We start from the raw sequence: 24,716 nt of genomic DNA, 5'->3' as shown, positions 1-24,716 counted from the left end.
ACATGTGTTTGATATATTTTGATCTTATCAATCTCTCAGTCTTTACCCCCTCTACTTCCTGCCCCCTCTCTTCTATATTCCTCCTAAACTTCAAGAACTCATCTTATTTGCTTGCTTACTCATTTGTTGGTTTGTCTATTTATAATCCATTGAGTTTATTCATTGCTTAAAATATGATCAGGAGTGTAGGGGTATCAGATGAAGCATAGGAAACGCACCACAGGCTTCTTGCCTGAAGATACTTGGATTTCTCTTCCTCAGCACTCATAAAGTTACAATAATTCCATAACTAGGGTCAGTATGTATGACCACCTCTGCCATCCACACTAAAATGTTGATTAGCTAGATTGTGTTCAAATATTGTGACTGGAAAGATGGCTTTAGTAAATTCATGAGTCCAACATACCAGCCCTGTCCAAAAGACATTGTTTCATATCAGTGGTCAAATCTTCATCTTTTACCATGTTTTTGCCCTCTTTTCCATGATATTCTCTGAGTGTTGAGAAAACAGGTATCTTGATCTAACAATTAAGAAAACATTTAATTTGGAATTCCAATCAACAAAGAAATGGAGTCCATTACCATCATGTCTGGAACCATGGCTACAGGCAGACAGGCATGGTGCTTAAATAGTTGGTGGGAGTTTATATCAGATCCATGAAGACAAAACAAAAAGACAGACCTCAGAATGGCTGGAGCTCTTGAAATTCCAAAGTCTATCTGGAGTGACACCTCTCCTCTCCCAGTAAGACAATCTTAAAATCCTCACAAAAGAATTTTGCCATGTGTGTTCTTTTTTTTTTCTCATTATTTTTTTTTATTCAATATAATTTATTTACATTTCAAATGATTTCCCCTTTTCTAGCCCCCCCACTCCCCGAAAGTCCCGTAAGCCCCCTTCTCTTCCCCTGTCCTCCCATCCACCCCTTCCCACTTCCCCGTTCTGGTTTTGCCAAATACTGTTTCACTGAGTCTTTCCAGAACCAGGGCCACTCCTCCTTTCTTCTTGTACCTCATTTGATGTGTGGATTATGTTTTGGGTATTCCAGTTTTCTAGGTTAATATCCACTTATTAGTGAGTGCATACCATGATTCACCTTTTGAGTCTGGGTTACCTCACTTAGTATGATATTCTCTAGCTCCATCCATTTGCCTAAGAATTTCATGAATTCATTGTTTCTAATGGCTGAATAGTACTCCATTGTGTAGATATACCACATTTTTTGCATCCACTCTTCTGTTGAGGGATACCTGGGTTCTTTCCAGCATCTGGCAATTATAAATAGGGCTGCTATGAACATAGTAGAACATGTATCCTTATTACATGGTGGGGAGTCTTCTGGGTATATGCCCAGGAGTGGTATAGCAGGATCTTCTGGAAGTGAGGTGCCCAGTTTTCGGAGGAACCGCCAGACTGATTTCCAGAGTGGTTGTACCAATTTGCAACCCCACCAGCAGTGGAGGAGTGTTCCTCTTTCTCCACACCCTCTCCAACACCTGCTGTCTCCTGAATTTTTAATCTTAGCCATTCTGACTGGTGTAAGATGAAATCTTAGGGTTGTTTTGATTTGCATTTCCCTAATGACTAATGAAGTTGAGCATTTTTTAAGATGCTTCTCCGCCATCCGAAGTTCTTCAGGTGAGAATTCTTTGTTTAACTCTGTACCCCATTTTTTAATAGGGTTGTTTGGTTTTCTGGAGTCTTACTTCTTGAGTTCTTTATATATATTGGATATTAGCCCTCTATCTGATGTAGGATTGGTGAAGATCTTTTCCCAATTTGTTGGTTGCCGATTTGTCCTCTTGATGGTGTCCTTTGCCTTACAGAAGCTTTGTAATTTTATGAGGTTCTTTTGTGATCGGGTTACTTCATATTTTCCAGATCCAACCATTTGCCTAAGACTTTCATGAATTCATTGTTTTTAATTGCTGGGTAGTATTCCATTGTGTAAATATATCATATTTTTGTATCCATTCCTCCATTGAGAGACATCTTGGTTCTTTCCAGCTTCTGGCTATTATAAATAAGGCTACTATGAACATAGTGGAGCATGTGTCCCTGTTGCATGCTGGAGAATCCTCTGGGTATATGCCCAGAAGTGGTATTGCAGCGTCCTCCGGAAGTGTTATGCCCAGTTTTCTGAGGAACAGCCAGACTGATTTGCAGAGTAGTTGTACCAACTTGCATTCCCACTAGCAGTGGAGGAGTGTTCCTCTTTCTCCACATCCTCGCCAACACCTACTGTCTCCTGAGATTTTAGTCTTAGTCATTCTAACTGGTGTAAGGTGAAATCTTAGGGTTGTTTGATTTGCATTTCCCTAATAACTAATGATGTTGACCATGTCCTCAGTCCAGTGGTAATTCTTCACTTTCTTCAAAGTACTACCAACCTATTGCGCAGTCAGTGTAATGCTCTCTAGCCAAAGAAATAATTGTTCCCTGAAGCTTTCTTCTCTGTTCTCTTACACTGACTGATTTGTAGCAAAGTGATCTCTATCAACTACTAGCTTACTATGAAAAGTAGAGACTTTGCATTAGAAGGCTATGTATTCTGTCCATTTCTGGGTAGAAATATGTAACAGTTAAGTGTCTGGGGTCAAGATAATATCCTGTTCATGTTCTTGGGTGGCTCATGTAGCCACGTCTACCATTAAATTTTCTTTAAAAAAATACGAGCTTGCTTTAGTAACAAACTTATAGAAAGCACATATAAAATGTATATAGTGGACACTTCAAATACTATCAGCTGTTTAAATATTTTAACCACTTTAAATATGGGAGCATATAATATTTAAAGTAATCCTATATGTAGATAAGGTAATATATGTTCTTAGTGCCTTTGACCAGTGCTACTTATTTTTATTTCAAGAATACCTGATCTCTGTCTTATTTGTTTATGCCTTCTTATTAACTTAGTATTTACTGGTCTTTCCCAATATTAAGAAAAATATTTATTAGAACTCTAGGACAAGAAAAATATTATATATTGCTTTACATTGAAGAATTATGTATTTTTAGTATCTTTTTTCTCAATCAGTATGCATCAAATGTTTTATCTATGGCCAAAAATATCAACTTCATAAGTTTAAGTACATCCATAGCATTTTGACAAACTTCTCCATATCACGTACAATGCATACAGAGTTTTACGTTCAATATCTATTCAAAGCAATTCCTTCACAATACTCTTTGACTTTCTTTCTCCTGTTCATATCAACCACTCCTCAAATTCTGAAAGTTTTATTTCTTCACGTTCTCTTTCTCCTTAGTTATAATTCAGACTCTCACTATCTTTTACCTGATTCCCTCCAAAAATCTTTCAATTTTTCTACCCATAGGAAATCCAAGACCACAGTCCATTTCCACACAAAGCTGCTGAATAGTTTTCTCAAACTGATACCTGTTTTTACTTTTATTTTTTCTGTTTTAATACTCTATGATTAAAGAACTACCTTAGGATCATGATAGGAACATCCAAATGCTGCCAGCTATCTTAACTATTCCATCCAGATTCTCTATTTTATATTTTATTTCACACAGTAATTCTTTCTGAAAACTTCTCTACATAAATTTTGATGGTCTTTTTAACAATTCCTTAGACACACATCAAAAACAGTGCAAGCAAAATAACTTCTCTGTCTTTACTATGCATATAAAATATAGCCTTTCTTTAAGAATTTGTCACCTTTATTATACATTTATGAACAAGCATATGTTATGACATGTGAAGGACAGAGAACAATCTGCAAGGGCCTGTATTCTTTTTCACTGGGTGTCTAAGGTTCTGAACTCATGTGGTCAAGCTTGACCATGTTTGTGACCCGAAATTATTCACGCTCCCCATTTCTACCAGTCTAGATCATCACAGAAACGTGTCACACTTCAAACTACATATTACTACACATATCAGGAAGTCTAGAGTTTCTAAAAAAGATAAAGACCCAATCCCAAGACTTAATATGCCTAGCAATATATCTATAGTTATTAATAATTGTTTTATCTTATCTTGGCTTTTTAGAAAGGATCTCATACTAAGTCTTGTTTTTGCTATGGTCATAGGTACTACTTGTCTTAGTCAGGGTTCCTATTCCTGCACAAACATCATGACCAAGAAGCAAGTTGGGGAGGAAAGGGTTTTTTCAGCTTACATGTCAACGTGGATATTCATCACGAAAGCAAGTCAGGACTGGCACTCAAGCAGTTCGGGAAGTAGGAGCTGATGCAGAAGCCATGGAGGGATGTTTCTTACTGGCTTGCTTCCCCTGGCTTCCTCAGCCTGATCCCTTATAGAAGCCAAGACTACCAGCCCAGTGGTGGTACCACCCATAAGGGGCCCGCCCCCTTTGATCACTAATTGGGAAACTTTCCCACTGCTGGATCTCACAGAAGCACTTCCCCATCTGAAGCTCCTTGCTCTGTGATAACTCCAGCCTGGGTCAAGTTGACACACAAAACCAGCCAGTGCACTGCTGTTAGTAATATTTCATGATGAGGCAACAAAGACCGTGCTAAGCTATTGTGGAGGGAAGGGTGAAGTTATGAATAAATGGTCTGCAAATATGTGTGCAATTCACAAAATATAGGGTAGCACTGCTTATTATCATCAACGTATTGGATTTTTTAAGGAGGAAATGTTTAAACATCAAAGAAACTTATATAAATTATTTTTAAATCCCTTTTAATTTTTCACAATCCTTGAATACATAAGAATGATAATTTGGACTAGGTAGTTTAAATGAAAAAGATAGGAGACTGGGAGGAGATAAGGAGGTAGTAGTCGAATTTTGAAGAGTAAAGAGATGAAGAGCAAATATAATCAAGATACCTTATAAGAGATTGTCCTAGAAAAACAAAAATATATTTTAAGCCTCTTGATTTATTGATAAAAGAAGATAAACATGCATACAAACATATAAAACAGTTTCAAACATACACATTTGCAGTGGTATAGATTAAGTCCCATTGTTGTCTGTCTGTAAAACAGTAAGAGAGTAAATATCCTAAAAGAAAAATATAGGATTCTCACATTATCTTTAGAGACATAAAGAGTTAATATGCACGGCTCCATTCAAAATTTAACTAAGAATCAAAGGATTATAAAACTTGAGATAAAAATTTGTGATGGTCTGAAGATTTCTGAGGAACAAGTGCAATATTAATACAGCTGTAGCTAAAAAAAAAAACATTAGAAATGTTCCTTAAGAAAGATCAATTACATTAATATAATTTTCATTTTATTGTTACCTCACTAAGTACTTATTATCTGGGAAACTGTTATGTTTCTTGATATGAAACTGTATCTTGCCCTGAATGGCTACCATATATGAAAAAAAATTTTTTTCTAAATATATGTGATCATAGACTATTTTTTTTTAATTTTTGGAGCTAAATTATCAAAAAATCATTTAGCAAATTCACCTGAAAATATGGGACTGTGTATACCAAATAGGCCGTGCTCTGATTTTCCTACCACAGTAATGGAGATTAATGATGCAAGGGTGTGCCTGCCTTTCTGTAAGCAAGAAAAATCAAAGTTCTCTGGGATTCACTGCAAACTGAGCTTATCACTCCAGCAGCCGCTTTTATCACCAGATGTCAGCACATATATCTCTTCTACTCCAATCCAGCTGAGCTATATTTATCACCATGTTAGGCTGATGTTCAGCAAGTCAATTGTATTTCTAAATCTGTATGCTGAAGTAAAATATGTTATATTAATGGAGTTGTTTTTCCTAAAAAAAAAATCAACAGATAGAATGTTTAGGATAAGAATTGTACATTTTATGAAGGTCAACAAAAACCTGTTTATTTTTCTAACACTATTTCCTTAATATTCACCAAATTAAGCCATTCCCTATGTTAAATTTTGTAATTTAAAGTGTCAGTTTTAAGTGCTCATTAGAGAAAGGAAGCTTTATAATCCATCCATCATTTAACAGTAAGAAAAATGGTTTGACTTTTAAAAATAAATTTGCTTCTATTCCTTGACATAATTCTTCAATTCTGGGTGAGAACAAATATAGCAAACTCCATTATTTTATTTCTCTAATGTAGGTGTTGTGAAGTCTATATATAGTTTTTATACTTAAAATGTACACAAAAGAAATAGGTATATAAATCAATGTATCATGATATATTGATTTATATTTATAATATAACTTGTACATTGAATCAAATACAAAGTACCCCTATGAAAAAGATATTATTTATTATTATTATTGTAAGAATAAAAATATAATGGTATTAATTAGTTACTTATCTAAGCATTATAACTAGGACAAAATGGGACTAATTTTGAATTAAGTCCTTAGAGTCTAAACCCTGGGAACTAAATAAAAGTAACATTATTTGCGTCTAAAATATCTTCATAATTTATCCTCCTAGAAAATATATGTGCTACAGATCATTTAGCATACACACAATACACACACACACACATACACACACACACACACACATACACATACTCACACCTACACATAAGGTCTTCATATGCACCCCCAAGGTTCTCACAAGTTAGAACAAAAGGTAAAGTAGTTTAAATGGCCAGTGATTCTTCTCTATGAGAAGGTTGCATGACTTTATGTGGTGCTCTATGTATCTATGTTCTACATAGTTCAGAGTGGCCTGGATGATAGAGAACAGATTGCTACTTCAGACACTAGAGTTGTGTACAAGGTCTTTCATGAAATGCACTGCAAATGATGATCTATTTCAGGAAAACAGAAGCTCTAACCACTTTTTACCCATGTTGTCTTAAACTTTGGATTTGTCATCTTATTGTCCATACACTCATTGGGTTAGTTGGGATATGAAGAATTGAAAACACACAGAAGTTTTACCCTTTGAATACATTAACACATCATTACAAACTACATGGGAAGCAATTTTTCTCTGTCTCTAGCTTTGAACATCTTGCAAAAATGCTATGATGCAGCCTCTCTTCTCAACTGGTTGATTGTAAGCACTCGTTCATTTTTAATATTCCACACATTGTTAGTTCTTCTTCTTCTTCTTCTTCTTCTTCTTCTTCTTCTTCTTCTTCTTCTTCTTCTTCTTCTTCTTCTCCTTCTCCTTCTCCTTCTCCTTCTCCTTCTCCTTCTCCTTCTCCTTCTCCTTCTCCTTCTCCTTCTCCTTCTCCTTCTTCTTCTTCTTCTTCTTCTTCTTCTTCTTCTTCTTCTTCTTCTTCTTCTTCTTCTTCTTCTTCTTCTTCTTCTTCTTCTCTTCCTCTTCTTCCTCTTCCTCTTCCTCCTCTTCCTCTTCTTCTCCTCCTCCTCCTTTTCTTCTTCTTCTTCTTCTTCTTCTTCTTCTTCTTCTTCTTCTTCTTCTTCTTCACAGTTAAAGTTCTTCATTAGTGTAGACATTTTAATTCAACTTTTTAAATATGAGAAGATTTAAATATAAAGCCATTCATTATCTTTCACCTTGTCTTCATCTTATACCAATCACAAAAAAACATAATTTTAATATCTTATTTCTAGAAAATAAAGGTTTACTGGTTTGTTTTTTGCTCTTTACTTAGAACCTTTGAACATTCAAATCCACCCTAAGGTTTGATAATGAAGTCAACAATTAGATAATGTAGAAAACCCAAAGGCAAAGATTTCTAAAGTTTATTTTTTTAAAGTATAGACTTGTTTGATCCTGTAATATGACTGCAAGTCCCCTGGCTTGTACTGAGTAATGTACTGAGGAATCTTAGTTTCATACTTCCTAATATTTAGTACCTATAACATGTGCCAGGTAACCCACAGGATCCAGAATTCTGTATACACTTTTATGAGATGCCTGAAGTTGAGGAAAGTTGTGTGGCTCAACCATACTAAATGCCTTATACTGTGAGTTGGTAGATTTTAACTATTGTATCACTTTTTAAAATACAGTAATTGTTACTGAATTTCTTGAAAGAGAAGAATGTGAATTATTTGGAGAATAGAATCCTTTAATAACTTTAAAAGCAAAATAAAGAAGATATCATTAATGGTTAAATCTACATAAAAATATCAGTTTAGCACATTTATCAGAAATCCACATATTTAAGTATTCTGTTTGAGATGCATTGCATTTTACACTCTCTTATATGCTAATATTTTGTAAAAACTATTATAAATTTCCAAAGGTAGGTGTGTTCTCTCCAGAGAAATTGTTTTGTCTTACCCTTAGTCATTTGAGAAACAATAAATCTGGGATCTGGTTAAAAAACAAAGCATTTACACTCCATAAACAAGATTATTTGGCAAAGGTAATGCCGTCTGTTAAACTGTGCTTCAATATTCTGTTTTGCCTACAGCTGAATGTGGTGCATCTGCAACAAGTAACGAGGGAATTCTCCTCTCTCCAAATTACCCATTGAACTATGAAAACAACCACGAATGCATTTACAGTCTTCAGGTCCAAGCAGGAAAGGGCATCAATATTTCAGCCAGAACGTTTCATTTAGCACAAGGGGATGTTCTTAAGGTAAGTAGAGTACTATGATGTAGTTTGAGCATTAAGCATACTTTCCTAGATAGGTTTACAATAAATTGTATGTGTAATAAAATGTAAATCCATTTACCCTTTCATATATAACCTTCCCAGTGTTCTTTTATTTGAAATATTGCTTCTAGTACATTTTTATGAAAAAAACTCATAAATTTTATGCCCTTTAAATATTTGTTTGACAATAACCAAAGTGATGAAACTTTTAAGTAAAATTACTCATTCAATAAAAATTCAGGTTTTTAAAATTAATATGATTGACCATTTTATTAAGACACATTATAAATCATGATAAGTTGTTTTATATCACAAGCTTAGGTATTGTTAATAAATTATGGTTCATATTCTATCTAAGAAATCTACAAAGTAAAAGTATTTTTATTATGATATAAGAACTTTTAAAAATATGATAAAAGTCACTATTACATATATTTAAATCTAGCAAATCAATGTCTATAAATTTAGAAAAACACTTTTCATAATATTTAGTGATAAATTAGCTACATAAAAATACTGATACAATGAAATAACCGTTTAAAGAATATGTATAGCAAACTTCTCTCAATTAAATGCTTAAATAGTCACTGATTTGTTCCTAAAGTACAATTGGTTTGGTAAATATAATTTAAACCAAATTATAAATTATCGGATTAAAAATACTTCTGTAGAAATTATTTTGAAATATTTAAAGAAAGGTTCCTATTTTTCAGTCCTCAACATTTTTTAAGCAAGACAAAAAATTAAAATTTTTTTCACTTTTACAAATTTTGAAATAAAATTATATATTCCATGTTGATAGCAGTGGAAGGTTTTGTTAAATCTGTGACTATTAACTGAATGCCTTTACATACAACTCTGGTAGTGATTTATTTTAAGCTAGTAGAAAAAATACATTAAAACAAAAAAGAGGTATGTAAACTAGCCCCAAAGCTATATTACTCATAAACATCACTAATACTGTATTTGTTTATAAGATAAATGTCAAGAAATCCTTCCCGACACCTTCCAATCTTGTTTAACTGTTGCTTAAATAATTCCCTCATGTCATTTTATATTACTTCAAATGTATCCATTGCTTGTCCATACCAGATGAAGCTTCTTATTTGGATCAAGTGTATTTTATGTAGTAATGATGCCTTTTAAAAGCAGAATACTCAGCCACCATCTTTACTCCTGTGACTGAGAAGACAGGAGCAGTTGTGAACTCAGAGAACATCTGAGTGTAAGATCACTTGGGATTCGGTCTGCCAGGGCCCCACCTGCACCCAGGAGCTAGGCAGCACCACAGTTGTTTGCATACCTAATCTGCCAGGGGACATCTGCCTAGCAGGGAGGCCTGCATTTAGAGAGAGTCCCAAATTATAGGTGAAGCCTCCATCTTTGCTCCTGCAACTGAGCAGACAGGAGCAGACAGGAACCCAGATAAGACCAAAGTGAAAGATCACGTGGGACTCGGTGCAGTAGGGCCCCACCTGCACCCAAGAGCTGGCCAGCACCATAGCCATCTGTGCACCTATCCTGCCATGGGACATCTGCTCTGCAGGGAGTCCCACAGTTAAAGGTGAGGCCACCAACTTCAATCCTGCAATTGAACAGGCTATTACAGCCAGGAACGCAGGGAACTCACTAGTGTAAGATCACATGGAACTAAGTCTGCTAGGGCCCCACCTGCACCCAGGAGCTGGGCCACTCCACAGAACTCTGTGACAGGGGAGAGCTGGTCACCCAGGGGTGCTGAGACAGGCTTGCACACACATAGGAGAGACAAGCACCAGCCAGAAACAGTAGTACCAACTAACACCAGAGATAACCAGATGGCAAAAGGCAAACATAAGACTGTTACTAACAGAAATCAAGGCAACATGGAACCATCTGAACTCAGTTCACCAACAACAGCAAGTTCTGAATACTCCAACACACCTGAAAAGCAAGATTTCGATTTAAAATCACAGCTCATGATGCAAATAGAGGGCTTCAAGGACACAAATAACTCCCTTAAAGAAATACAGGAGAACAAAAGTGAATGGGGTGAAGCCTTTAAGGAACTACAGGAAAATGCAACAAAACAGGTAAAGGGATTGAACAAAACCATCCAGGATCTAAAAATGGACATAGAAACAATAAAGAAATCACAAAGGGAAACAACTCTGGACATAGAAAACCTAGGAAAAAAGTTAGGAGTCATGGATCCAGAATGCAGATGCAGGAGATACCATAGAAAACATTGACATAAAAGTCAAAGAAAATGAAAACTGCAAAAAGCTCCTAACCCAAAACATCCAGGAAATGCAGAAAAAAGGAGAAGACCAAACCTAAGGATCATAGGAATAGAAGAGAGTGGAGATTTCCGACTTAAAGGGCCAGTAAATGTCTTCAACAAAATTAGAAAAAAGCTTCCATAAAAGAGATGCCCATGAACACACAAGAAGCCTACAGAACTCCAAATAGATTTGACCAGAAAAGAAATTCCTCCTGTCACATAATAGTTAAAGTACTTAGTGCACAAATGCACTAAACAAAGAAATAATACTAAAAGCAGTAAGGGAAAATGTTCAAGTTGCATATAAAGTAGACCTATGATAATTACACCAGACTATGGAAGCCAGAAGAGCCTGGGCAGATGTCATACAGACACTAAGGGAACACAAATGCCAACCCAAGCTGCTATACCCATCAAATATCTCAATTAACATAGATGAAGAAACCAAGTATTCCATGACAAAAACCAATTTACACAATATCTTTACACAAATCCAGTTATTAAAAGGATAATGAATGGAAAACACCAACAAAATGAGGGAAACCACACAGTAGAAAAACCAAGAAATTAATCTTCTTTCAACAAATCCAAAAGAAGATAACCACACAAACATAAAAATTACATCAAACATAACAGGAAGCAACCAATCACTATTCCTTAATATCTTTAAACATCAATGGACTCAATTCCCCAATAAAAAGACATAGAATAACAGATTGGATATGTAAACAGGATCCAGGAAACACATCTCAGTGTCAAAGACATACATTACCTCAGAGTAAAAGACTGCAAAACAATTTTCCAAGCAAATGGTCCCAGGAAATAAGCTGAAGTAGCCATTCTAATATCCAAAAAATAGACTTTCAACCAAAAGTCATCAAAAAAGACACAGAAGGGGACTTAATACTCATCAAAGAAAAAATCTACCAAGAAGAACTTTCAATTCTGAACATATATGCTCTAAATGCAAGGGCATCCTCATTCATGAAAGAAACTTTACTAAAGCTTAAAGCACACATTGCACCTCACACAATAATTGTGGCTGACACTATGAAAAACTATGAGCTATGAAAAACAATTCCTGAAATTCTTAGCAAATGTGTGGAACTGGAAAATATCCTAAGTGAAGTAACCCAATCACAAAAGAACATACATGGTATGCACTCACTGACAAGTGGATATTAGCCCAGATGCTTGGAATACTAAAGACACAATTCACATATCAAAGGATGCCCAAGCAGAAGGAAGAACAAAGTATGCATACTCTTGTCCTTCTTAGAAGGGGGAACAAAATACCCACAGAAGGAGATCCAGAGACAAAGTGTGGAGCAGAGACTGAGGGAAAGACCATCCAGAGACTACCCACCTGGTGTTCCATCCCATATACAGTTAGAAAACCCAGATACTGTTATAAATGCCCACAAGTACTTGCTTACTGGAGCAGGATATAGCTCTCACCTGGGAGGCTCTGCTAGTGCATGACAAATACAGAGGGGGACTCTCTCAGCAAGCCATTGAACTGAGCACAGCATCCCCAATAGGAGAGCTACAGAAAGGACCCAAGGAGATGAAGGCATTTGCAGTCCCATAGGAGGAACAATGATATGACCCACCCAGTACTCCCAGAGCTCCCAGGGACAAAGACATCAACCAGATAGTACACATGGTGTTACCCATGGCTCCAGATGCATAGGCAGCAAAGGATGACCTTGTTGGACATCAATGGGAGAAGAGGCTCCTGGCCCTGGAAAAGCTTGATGCAGCCCTGTAAGTGAATACCAGGACAGGGAAGCAGGAGGGGCTTGATTGGGGAACAGGGAGAAGAGAGATGATTTATGGGCCTTTGGGGAGTAGGGACCAGGAAAGGGGAAAACATTTGAAAAATAAATAAAGAATATACCTAATAAAAATAAATAAAAGTAGAAGAACCAATTGATGGCTTCTGGTGGGGATGCTGGTGAGGAATGACTCAGTTTTCAATACATGGGGCTGGCCACCAGGAGTTTGACCGTATTCCAGTGTTTTTATGGGCAATGCAATTTGTACTTGTTTTTTTTTTTTTTTCTGTTTCTCAATCTAGGGCTTAGGGCGCAATGGTTGAGGGAAAAGAGGTCAGAAGAGTCAGGGGCTGGACCTAGGAGGACTGGGGAATAAGTGTGTTCAGAGTTCACGATGCAAAAATTCCAAAATAATCTATGGAAAAAGGCAAATAAAAAGATCTGTTTCTGAAAGTTCTTTTGTTACTACAGTTTTCTATATTTGGAAATCAAGAGGCCAGTATTGGGTGACTACATGAGAGGATGGGGTGAAGAGAGATGGAGGATAAACAAAGCTGCAGACTCCATCGTGATGCAGCTGCTAAGCCTTCATTTAATACTGGGGTCCACGTACCAGTGCAGTTGGGCATCACTAATATCCCTTCTTTCCCAAATGCAAATCTAATTTGTATCTACCAGTTTTGGGCATTGTATTTTCTAGTATCAACCTAATAAATAGTTTTTGTCTGTGTAGTATGAAACTGACCAGATGTCATCTGAGTGAATCATGACAACTTGCTTCATTAGTCATTTACAAATGTTACTCTCCTACCTATATTCTGGAACATGTCAGTGCTTTAAGCTGCCCTCCTGGAAATTCCAGGAAATTATCTTGACTCTTTTCTAATTATTAGAGTATTATCATAATACAACTCAACTGGTATAAATGGAAAGTTCTGTCTTTTTTTTTTCTGAGTTCAGTTCCCAGATCCCTCATTAGGGCTCACAGCCATGTACTTCCAGTTCCACAGTGTCTGATACTCTTTTCTGAATTCTGCTGCTAGAAGGCACACAGACAGACAGTCAAAAAAAAGTACACACAAAATAAAATAAATAAATATAAAAAAAGAAACAATGGCACCTCTGTCTTTTATAATCTGAAGTTTTATAGTATTTTTATACCGTGTTTCACAGAAAAGGAAACTACAGCTTCAGGTCTTGGGCAAGAACCTACAACTAGTACGATTAGAACTCACAGAAAAAAAAAATTCTCAACACATGTTCTAAATTAAAAGAACATTATTTCAATGAAATTGGGGGGGGTGGATTTGTTTTTTTCGAGACAGGGTTTCTGTGTATAGCCCTGGCTATCCTGGAACTCACTCTGTAGACCAGGCTGGCCTTGAACTCAGAAATCTACCTGCCTCTGCCTTGCAGAGTGCTGGGATTACAGGTGTGAACCATCACCGCGTGGTTTCAATGAAATATTTAAAGACTGATATAAAATGAATTATAAAGAAAAATATTTATAGCGTTTTGATGATTTTTCTTTTTTTTCTTTTTTTTTTAATTTCTATATTCTTTGTTTACATTCCGAATGTTTTCCCCTTTCCCGATTCCCCCCTCCCCATTGGTCTTATAAGCTCTCTTCTCTCTGTCCATTTCCCATTCACCTACCTCCCATTTCTCTGTCCTGGTATTCCTCTATAATGCTGGATCAAGTCTTTTCAGAACCAGGGCCCTCTCCTTCCTTCTTCTTGGGTATCATTTGATATGCTAATAGTGTCTTGAGAATTCCGAGCTTCTGGGCTAATTAATATCCACTTATCAGTGATTGCATTCCATGTGCATTCTTTTATGATTGGGTTTGGTACAGTGACAGGCAAGAGGATCAATGGAATAGGATTGAAGACCCAGAAATGAACCCACAAACCTATGGTCACTTGATCTTCGGCAAAAGAGCTGAAAACATTCAGTGGAAAAAAGAGCCTTTTTTTTTATTATTATTTTTATTTTTTTTTATTCGATATAATTTATTTACATTTCAAATGATTTCCCCTTTTCTAGCCCCCCCCACTCCCCGAAAGTCCCGTAAGCCCCCTTCTCTTCCCCTGTCCTCCCTCCCACCCCTTCCCAGTTCCCCGTTCTGGTTTTGCCAAATACTGTTTCACTGAGTCTTTCCAGAACCAGGGACCACTCCTGCATTCTTCTTGTATCTCATTTGATGTGTGGATTATGTTTTGGGTATTCCAGTTTTCTAGGTTAATAACCACTTATTAGTGAGTGCATACCATGATTCACCTTTTGAGTCTGGGTTACCTCACTTAGTATGATGTTCTCTAGCTCCATCCATTTGCCTAAGAATTTCATGAATTCATTGTTTCTAATGGCTGAATAGTACTCCATTGTAAATGGTGCTGGCTCAACTGGAGGTCAGCATGCAGAAGATTGCGAATTGATTCATTCTTATCTCCTTGTACTCAACTCAACTCTAAGTGGATCAAGGACCTCCACATAAAACCTGACACACTGAAACTAATAGAAAAGAAACTGGGGAAGCCCCTTGAGGACATGGGCACAGGGGAAATTTTCCTGAACAGAACACTAATAGCATATGCTCTAAGATCAAGAATTGACAAATGGAACGTCACAAAATTACAAAGTTTCTGGCAAAGGACACTGTCATAAGAACAAAACTGCAACCAACAAATTGGAAAAAGATCTTCACCAACCCTAAGTCCGACAGTGAGCTAATATCCAATATATACAAAGAACTCAAGAAGTTAGATCCCAGAGAGCCAAATAACCGTATTAAAAATGAGGTACAGAGCTAAACAAAGAATTTTCACCTGAAGAACTTCAGATGACTGAGAAGCACCTTAAGAAATGTTCAACATCATTAATCATTAGGGAAATGCAAATCATAAAAACCCTGAGATTTCACCTCACACCAGTCATAATGGCTAAGGTTAAAAACTCAGGAGACAGCAGGTATTGGTGAGGATGTGGAGAAAGAGGAACACTCCTCCACTACTGGTGGGATTGGTACAACCACTTTGGAAATAAGTCTGCTGGTTCCTCAGAAAACTGGACATGACACTTCCGGAGGACCCTGTTACACCTCTCCTAGGCATATATCCAGAGAATTCCCTAGCATGCAATAAGGACACATGCTCCACTATGTTCATAGCAACCTTATTTAAAGTAACCAGAAGCTGGAAAGAACCCAGATGTCCCTCAGTGGAGGAATGGATACAGAAAATGTGGTGTATATGCACAATGGAGTACTATTCAGCAATTAAAAACAATGAATTCATGAAATTCTTAGGCAAATGGTTGGAATTGAAAAGTTCTGTCTTAGAAACCTAAATGAGAAACTAACTTCTTTGGTCTTTACTTAATTGCTTTGTATCTGGAATATACTCTGCCATTCTTCTCAGTAGTCATAGGCTATGGCAGGACTACTGATAGCGTCTTCCCTTGCACTCACCAGCATAATAGATAATTAATTTATTCCCATTAAATTTCAAAGGAAGTGTTCAGTATACTAAGATTTAAGCAACCAACAATGAATATATACCATCCGAGGGCAGAATGACAACCAGATATACTTTTTCACTTTGTACGTTTGTATCTATTTTTACAAGATCTTTATGAAGTTTGTTTAGATAGAAGTGTCTAGCAGATATTGTAGGGCAATCTTTTATTCTATTTTACTTTTACTTATCACAGCCTAAACGACAGTGTAAATCTCATTTCTTATAAAAAAATGTAAAATAAGCTAATGATTGTGACTTCCTCAAAAATGTAGTAAAAACAAATAAGCAGAAATGACTCCATGCTTGCCAATCACAAACAGATGAAAATCCTGATAAATTTCGTGATTTCTTATTTTATTTAATTTACATAGGGCCTCTCTGTATCTCTGACTGCCCTGGAAATTACAATGTACACCTGTTTTTTCTCAAACTCACAAAAGACTACTTGTCTTTGTGCTGGAATTACAGGCCTGTGCCACCATGCTCAGCTTTCTTTTTCTTTTTTAATGCATGTGTGTGTGTGTGTGTGTGTGTGTGTGTGTGCTGTGTATTTAATTTATGTGAGTACGTATATCAACCCACAAAAATGCATAAGTGTATAGATGACAAAGGTGAATACCCGTGTCTTCATCAATCACTTGGAGCCTTTACTTTTACAAATATAGTCTTTTTATTATTTTTTGAGAATTTCACACAAAGTATTTTTATCACATTTACTGCCTCTTTCTCTTTTGTACCCATACTCTTTTGTCTCTGAAAGTTTCTCTTTTGTACCCATTTCTCTTTTGTCTCCCATACTCTGTAAAATTTATTTCCTATTCTTCTATAATTTTTATAATTCAATGATTTTCATTTATGCAGACTATGTATTCAATGGTTGGGAGTATATTTAACCTACCAATAGGCACAAACTTAAAAGAAAACTGAATCCTCCTAGTCCAGACACCATCAGCTACAATTAGTTTATAAGCTAGAGGCTTGTGAACACTCTAATCTCTGTTTCTGGGTGTTAGGTCTTGTACAGATCTCCTTCAGGCTACCACAGCTGCTATGATTCCACAAGTGCAGTGGTTCTGTCATGTCCTGAAACCATTAATTCAGTTGGGTACTCTAAGACTCTGGGTCTTATAATCATACTACCCACTCTATCACTATCAGTTCTGAATCTTAGGGAGTAGTACAAGACACATTCCATAGTTGTATCTGAATACTCCACACACACTCTTCTGTAGTATCCACAATATCAAATTAAAGAACAGTTTGATTCTATGTCAATCTAACAAAATAATAATACTTTCACCCATAGAGTCAACAAACTTCAAAATGTGGGTTCAAGTGTTTATTGCAGTACCAGTATGCATTTGTTCCTATACAGTAGGTCTTAAATGCAATATGAAAGCAGATGGCTACTCCCAAGATCGGATTACAATTGAAACTATGAATCTATCTTCCATCAGCAGCTATTCCTCAGAGAGTTCACAGGTGGATAAGACTATAAATGACTTGTTTTCCCTAGCAGTCTACAGAGAATCCCTTTTGTAGTATGATAACTAACTAGTCAGTAGGGAGAAAACATGCTGGTCAATATCAGTTTGGTTTATAAATGTCTTATAAGAGCTCCGCAGCTAGTGGTACTTACTTCGAGATGTCCCTGAGTGAGACACCATGATGCAGATCGATCCAAAAGCAAGAGGTTTATGTTTTGGTGTGACGGGGTTGATTTTTAAACTAGTCCCCCCAAGGCAAGTGACTAGAAGGTGAACCCAAATGGCTGTTACAAGCAGTCTTTATACTTATTAGAGGCACAGGTTTCATCAACAAGGCTAGATTTTAAACTTATTAGCTAAGCATATTGACCTTGAAATCTGCAGGCTAGCAAACATAATTGATTTCTACTTGAGATTTTCCATGAGTTCAGTGAATATCAGTCAGTATATTCTGTGTTTTTTCTGAGAATTTTTTACTCAAGAATGTTCCTGTGGGTAGAGAATGGAACATGGCCACATCTTGACCCAGGAAGGAGTGGGAAGCTCTAAGGAGAGTGTGGGACTGGAAAAGTCCTTAGGGTCCCTTATTCCCCCTTTTGCTTGTACAAGCATCAATCCTAGAGATTACTCAGGGATCTTGGATATCTAACTCATATTCTTCAGGTCCTCTCCTCGGGGATTTACTGGACCAACAATACTACTACCTTTCTCTCTTTTATGAAGGCTATAAGCTTGTTCAATATGCAGGATCCAAAGGTCAACAATAACAGAACAATTAGGGGTCCTAACAAGGTAGCTATAAGGGTCATTAACCAACATGAGGCATCAAAAAGAGAGTGTTACCAGCCTTTGGTATTTTCTCCTTCTCTTTGGTGTCATTCTAAACTTTCTCACACTTTGTCTAAGGATTCTCTAATCACCCTGGAGTGGTTTACAAAGAAACAACATTCCTCATGTAATGCTACAAATGGACCTCCCTATTGTAAAAATACCAAATCTAGACCTCTTCTAGTCTGTAATTCTCAACCTCTGCCAGGGAATCAACATTACTTTCTAAATGGGAGACAGGTTTCTCTAGATGTTGAATATCTTCATCAATATATGCATTGAGGTTATTATAATTCTTATCTTTTAGGGTTTATCCTGCAATCCCAGTAGCCTGGGCAGGGTTTTTTTGTTTTGTTTTGTTTTGTTTTGTTTTGTTTTGTTTTTGTTTTTGTTTTTTGACAGAGATAAAGGGTCTGGAGTCTCTTTAGGTTTGCCTAGAATGGCCTTGAACTATGAGCTCAAGTGATATACTTGCCTTAGACCTTTGAATAGCTGGGACTATAAGCATGTCTCATAGCTGTAGCTGGCATCTGGTTTTGTAAATAAAATATTGTTGGAAGAAAGCCATATTCATTCATTTACATATTATCTGGGTTTTTTATTTTTTTCTGCAAGAACAAGACTGAACAAGACGTACTAAGGACACTAGGGGCTCAAAAGGCCTTAAATATTTATCTAACCTTTCCAAGAAACTTTGTTAAACTTTTGAAAACAACAAGAACTACTTTTAAAAACTTATAATTGGATGTAACTTGGACACAATCTCCAAATTTGAAAGCTGGTTGTGTAACATTTTGCTGACCATAAGTAACCTCTTTGGTTCATCATACATAATTGCCAATTTTGCAAGCTGTTCATTAATAATCTTTTACTATCTGTTCATTCAGAAGGACTCAAAATGCCACTGTAATGCAACCACACTAGACCTGATGAATACCATAGTCACACTCATTCCATGCTGTTTGGAAGATGAAGAAACCTGTAACTAGACCATTAAAGATCCATTGAACCTTTAACCTGCTCTGTCATCAGAAATGTTAGACTATAAATCCTTCATTGTGCCACAGGTTTCTTACTGAGGCATATTACTTCATATCATTGAGCTGGATAACTTGAATTTATACAGAATTGAATTCCCATTCAGTTTTATATTATCCTTGGAAAAACATTAGACTTATGATAGATAATTTTCATGATAGCCATTGGAAAATTATTCCTTCATTTACAACTTTTGACAACTAATTCCCCATATTTGTAAACTGTGTTTACATTTTCAAATCACTCAGTAAAGAAAAGGACCATAGTTTCAGCAAAATAAGATATTTGAAGGTTCCAAAGGTGATTCAAGGGTATATACCTGACCTTCTGTCTTTACTCTTTTATATTTACTCTTGATTCTTTGATTCATATGAAACCTAACCTCCCATATTCTTAAAAATATGGGCTGAATAGATCACTTTGTGGTTACATACATTTGTTGTTTTTTCAGAAGATGCAACATCCACACTGTGGCTCAGCACAACCTTTGATTCCAGTTTGAGATTTAAAGGCACCCTCTTCTGACCTCTGTGGACATCAAGCATACAATGGTGCACATAAAAGCATATGAAACTTAAAAAATAACTTTTTAATACTTAAAAATGAAAGCAGAGGTCTTCTAATACTAAAGACATCTGGTGACTCACAGAAAGAGCTTTGAGAGATATTGAGAAGGCTGTCATGGTGAAGCTTGACCTGATTCATGAAGGAGTTCTGCATATATCAACTGATTTCAGGCACTGATTAGATTGAGTATTAAAGCAAAATGAGATCAAGGTCTAGTTACTTCTTGTGTAATATGAGCAAATGAACTGGATTTTTAAAAAAGCAAATGAAAGTCTGGACAATGGATTCCAATAAACTTAAATTCATTAGGTATTATTTCTTGAAACAATGTAAGATAAATTATGCTACTTTTTATGAATAGGCAATATTAAATACAATACACACTTAAGATTTTATTGTATTTAAAATAAGAACACAGGATAACAGTATGAAAGAAATGCTCAATCTGGTACTTTCTGATCAGATGTAATTTCATCTTTTTAAAAATGAAATCTCTTTTAAAAAATATATTTTCTTTTGTGTAAAAGGCACATTTGTTTTGGTTAGTTTTCTTAGTTGTATGCATATGCCTATGTTTAATTTAACATCATTTTGTCTTTGGTAGCTCAGCTTTGCCTTCTTCTGGTTCTTATTCTTTCATAGAAATATATGTTAATATATTTAAACACTTTTATTTGCCAGATCAGTATCATTACCTGATTACTGTAATGCTCTTTAAAAAACAAACATTCATGATACAATAATTCCCTTTCATTTTGATTTAGTGGGTACACGAATACTAGTAAAATTTCCTACCTGGAATATCAAGCTTAACCCCATTTTGTTTCTATCTTCTGATTCTATATTCCTACATAAAAAGTAGCTTATGAGGTTTTGTGACTGTTCAATACAAGCAAGTGAAACTGAGATCATTATAGCCCCAAATCCTTTTTCTTTCCCTTATTTATTTATTACATATTATATTGTAAAATATTTTGAACTATATCTTAAATTATATTTTCTTAAAGGAAGATATGTTTTTGATTGAAATGAAGAAAAAAATATATATACATACAATATGTTATGAATAAAATGCAATTAATATTCAGCAAATTTGGGGCCAATTTTTAATAAAATAATGTGTCAAAAACCATCTAGGAAAGGCTAAGGCTAGCAGGTAATCTTCCTGGAGATGGTCTACTGTTTTTACATGTCTTGTGATGGGTAAACTCACAGAGGCAAGTTCCCAAGAGACTTTATCTCAGTATTGCTTCATGCAGCAAATAGGCCTTTCCTGTCATTATAACAGCTTAAGGATTCCTGGGCATTAGCAGGACTTATTGCAGATCAACATAAATATTAATTTTTGTAAATCAATGCTCTTCAGATGAATTAGTGATTGTATAATTTTGCTGCTTTGATTCAAATAATTTTAGGAAAAAAGTTTTAAGAGATGATTTTAGTTGTTTTGCTATAAAGATGTAAAAAGTTAGAATCAAGAATAAACTGAACCAACTCCTCATAAATTGTCAGTAAAGACTTCATAATAAGGAATACAATGAGCTTTCAGAAATACACTAAAAAATAAACACTCTTGGGACAAACGTGACACCAAAGAAAAACACTCATTATGATCAGAATCAAGGTTGAAGTTATAGGTGTTTAATATGATAAAATTAAAGCCATGTAAAAATTGTTGATTTGAACTTATAATGAACTTTACAGAATAAAGCACAAATGGATATGTATGGATTACATATCCATTTCATGTAATTTAATTTGTCAAAAAGCTATAAAATGTTAAAAGCAATAAATAAAGGTGATGTAGCAATTTCTGCTTCACCTTGTGTGTCATTTGTGTGAGTAAGTTCTCACTTTTCTTTTCTCTCTGGTTCAAAAAGAGTTGAGAGCCTCTTCCTCTAGTCAACAATTGACTGACCAGAGAAAGGAGTACTAGCAATAACTCCTTTACTTAAGTCCTTGCTGATAAACAGGATATGTTAATCTCCAGAAATCAGCACTTATTTCAGCACAAATAATAAGAAAGGTACAGAGTATAAGACCCGCACTTTTTTTTAAAGCATTGAGCATTAAGTTCCCAGAGCTTACTTAAGAATAAAATAGTAAGAAAGTATTAAGTTTCCAGCACATAATAAAGTATAAACTATTAAGAGTTAAGTTTCCAGTTCTTAACACAAAAAGTAAGAAAGAGTTAAATTCCCAGCACTTAATAAAGCACAGAGAATTAAAGACAAACTAGCATTTAATAAAGCACAAATCGTAAGATTATGAGGCCAGGGATCATTCAGTTTTTAGCCTTTGTCCAGCTCTATGTTTTACCTCAGCTGAATCTCAGTAAGTCCAGAACAAGTTGGGCCATCTATCCCTGCCCTGCTTTCAGCTCTGCAATCATCAAGGCTGGCCTTAAATTTCTGTTAATCCTCTTATCCCCACCACACAAGTATAAGTGTTTATCTTTTTTTAATCATTTATTTGACAGTTTTGACTCTTGAGAGGTTTTACACATGATCAAAGAGTTCATTTAAATCTAAGAAACAAATATTTATATTCCATAATAATAAGTTATATATCAACTAACTTAGATTTTGTTAGAAGTAGGGATATTTAAGGAAAATATCTGTGACTACTTTGACAGTATGTCCACAAAAATAAATTAAAGAACCTTTAAGCAAGATGACTTGATGGTGAATATATGGCTGTGAACCTAGTATATATAACAATATAGTACATGACATAATTAATACATAGGGAACTTAAAATATTGATCACTGAAAACTCACAGAGTCATATTTTACAGTAAGCATTATGTCTTTAGGAATTAATTACTGTTGCTTACAATTGTCCATAGGAAGCTAAAAGTTGATTTCTATAAAGTCAGCCAAACAAAATATATTTCAGAATAAATCTTAACTCTGTTTAGTTTTTGTTTTTGTTTTTGTTATTATTTTGCATGAGACCGATAAACTCTTATGAATAACTAACAAGGAAAGGAATTGTCTGACTTGGATTTTCTGGGGGGGTCTAAGTAATGTGCCAATAATTTCAGGAGATCTATCTACACACACCTCTGTATAATTCCAATTTCCTAAAACACAATGCGTTCTTTGTACTGACAGAAAAGCTTTATAAGAAATAGAGACCACTGTTACTTATTCATAGGCATTCATCAACACTGCTGGCTTTAATTTCAGATGTCTTTTTCCTCATTTTTTTCTCTTACTCCCACGTTCCCTTCTATGGATTTTTAAAATGTAGATAAATTGTAAGAGTCTACAGAGTGAATGGAGGACAATAGAGTACAGGATTCACAAGTACAGAAAGCAGAAAGCTCCTTCCTACAGCAGAATTCAACACTTCTATGTAGAGAAAGATTAGGTTAATGTGGATAGAACAGAAATTTTTGCATATCCTGAAAATTCCAAAAGCCTGCATTTGTATAAAATGGAAATTAAAATCTGCCTTATTTTCAAAATAGCATTTAAGCCCAGGTTGGTAGCAAAGAAATATCTAAGTCTGAGTGGGCAATGCATGTTTTTTCCAGCACTTAGGAAACCAGGGAAGGCACATATCTGTGATTTTTTTGAGGACCATTTGGTCTGCACAGTGAGCTACCAGTCAGTCCGAGATGTATAATGTGACTCTGTATTAAAACAGAAACAGAAACAAAACAAAACCGAAAACAAATAAGAAAAACCAAAAACAAAATTTATAAATCTAAAACCTTCAAAAGCTAGAAATAAATAAATTCATTCTTCAGTAAATTCATTAGCTGAGTAAAACCAAAGCTTTAGTTAACATGTGCAACATGTTTAAATTTGAATGAATACTTTAAAGAAAAACTTTAAATTTGAAGAAACTTTCCAATTTTTGAAGAATTTTCACAGAATTATTAGTGAACCCACTCTCTCAGGAAAAAAACCAAGGATTTTAAATTTTAAATTATCAATTAAAGATATGAAAAGACCCTTGTCAGTACAACCTGTTAGGAGCAAAATTGTATTTGAAGATGAAAGAAGAATCATCTTCAACTCCTATATGAGAAAATGATAATATAGCTTAGGACAATTATGAAAAATTAGGCAATTTAGAGTGCAGGGAAAAATAGACACTTGAAATTTATGAAATGCAAATGTCCAGAGAATTTCTAAGTTTTGGAAAATATTTAAAATCTGCAGATAAACAAGTATTGTAAGCAAGGGTGCAGTGAAACTACCCAATTGTACCACTCCGTAGGCTGAAAGATTTACTGGAGACCAGATTGTGAAGGCTTTCTCTTGAGGGGTCTCAAATATAGAATGGTAGAAAAGCAAGCTTCTTTTATATTACAGTGGGGTGGGGTCTTTGAGCAGATACAGGCTACTCTTATCTCCTGAGAACTAGATGTCTTGGCCCAAGTTGTTTGACTTCTTGGGCAGATAAATTTTCCGCTAAAGATAAACTGTCTTAGGAGATCTGCTTTTCTGATATGCAGAAACATGTCTTAAAGTTTGTTTGTCCAAAAACATTCCTTCGCTTTATAGGACAGAAACAGTTATGACAATGTTACCAGCCCCTTGTATTTGTGGTGGACCTCACAGGTCATTTACGCTATTTTTTACTGAATCAGAAATGTAAGGAAAATCTCATAAAACTTTGAAAAATCACCGTAGTGTGATTTTTCAGGATATCAAAATCTTGTAAACAATAATTATAAAATTAAAACTCAATGCAAGTATTTAAATTATATTATATGATACATTCTTCAAAGGTGTCTTAGTT

General features: G+C 35.4%; 1 protein-coding gene across 3 annotated transcripts in view; it reads left to right on the top strand.

The window, feature by feature from the left end:
• Csmd3 (CUB and Sushi multiple domains 3) overlaps nucleotides 1-24,716 on the top strand; it is a 1,209,570-nt gene that overhangs the window by 837,097 nt on the left and 347,757 nt on the right. For all 3 annotated transcript variants that reach the window (XM_052161507.1, XM_052161506.1, XM_052161505.1), the window contains one exon: nucleotides 8,292-8,461. In XM_052161507.1, coding sequence (XP_052017467.1) covers nucleotides 8,292-8,461 — 170 coding nt within the window. The remainder of the gene's footprint in view (nucleotides 1-8,291; nucleotides 8,462-24,716) is intronic.

The sequence above is a fragment of the Apodemus sylvaticus genome, chromosome 17, assembly GCF_947179515.1.
Source record: "Apodemus sylvaticus chromosome 17, mApoSyl1.1, whole genome shotgun sequence".
NCBI classification, from domain to species: domain Eukaryota; kingdom Metazoa; phylum Chordata; class Mammalia; order Rodentia; family Muridae; genus Apodemus; species Apodemus sylvaticus.
This window is presented reverse-complemented; position numbering and strand designations above follow the sequence as displayed.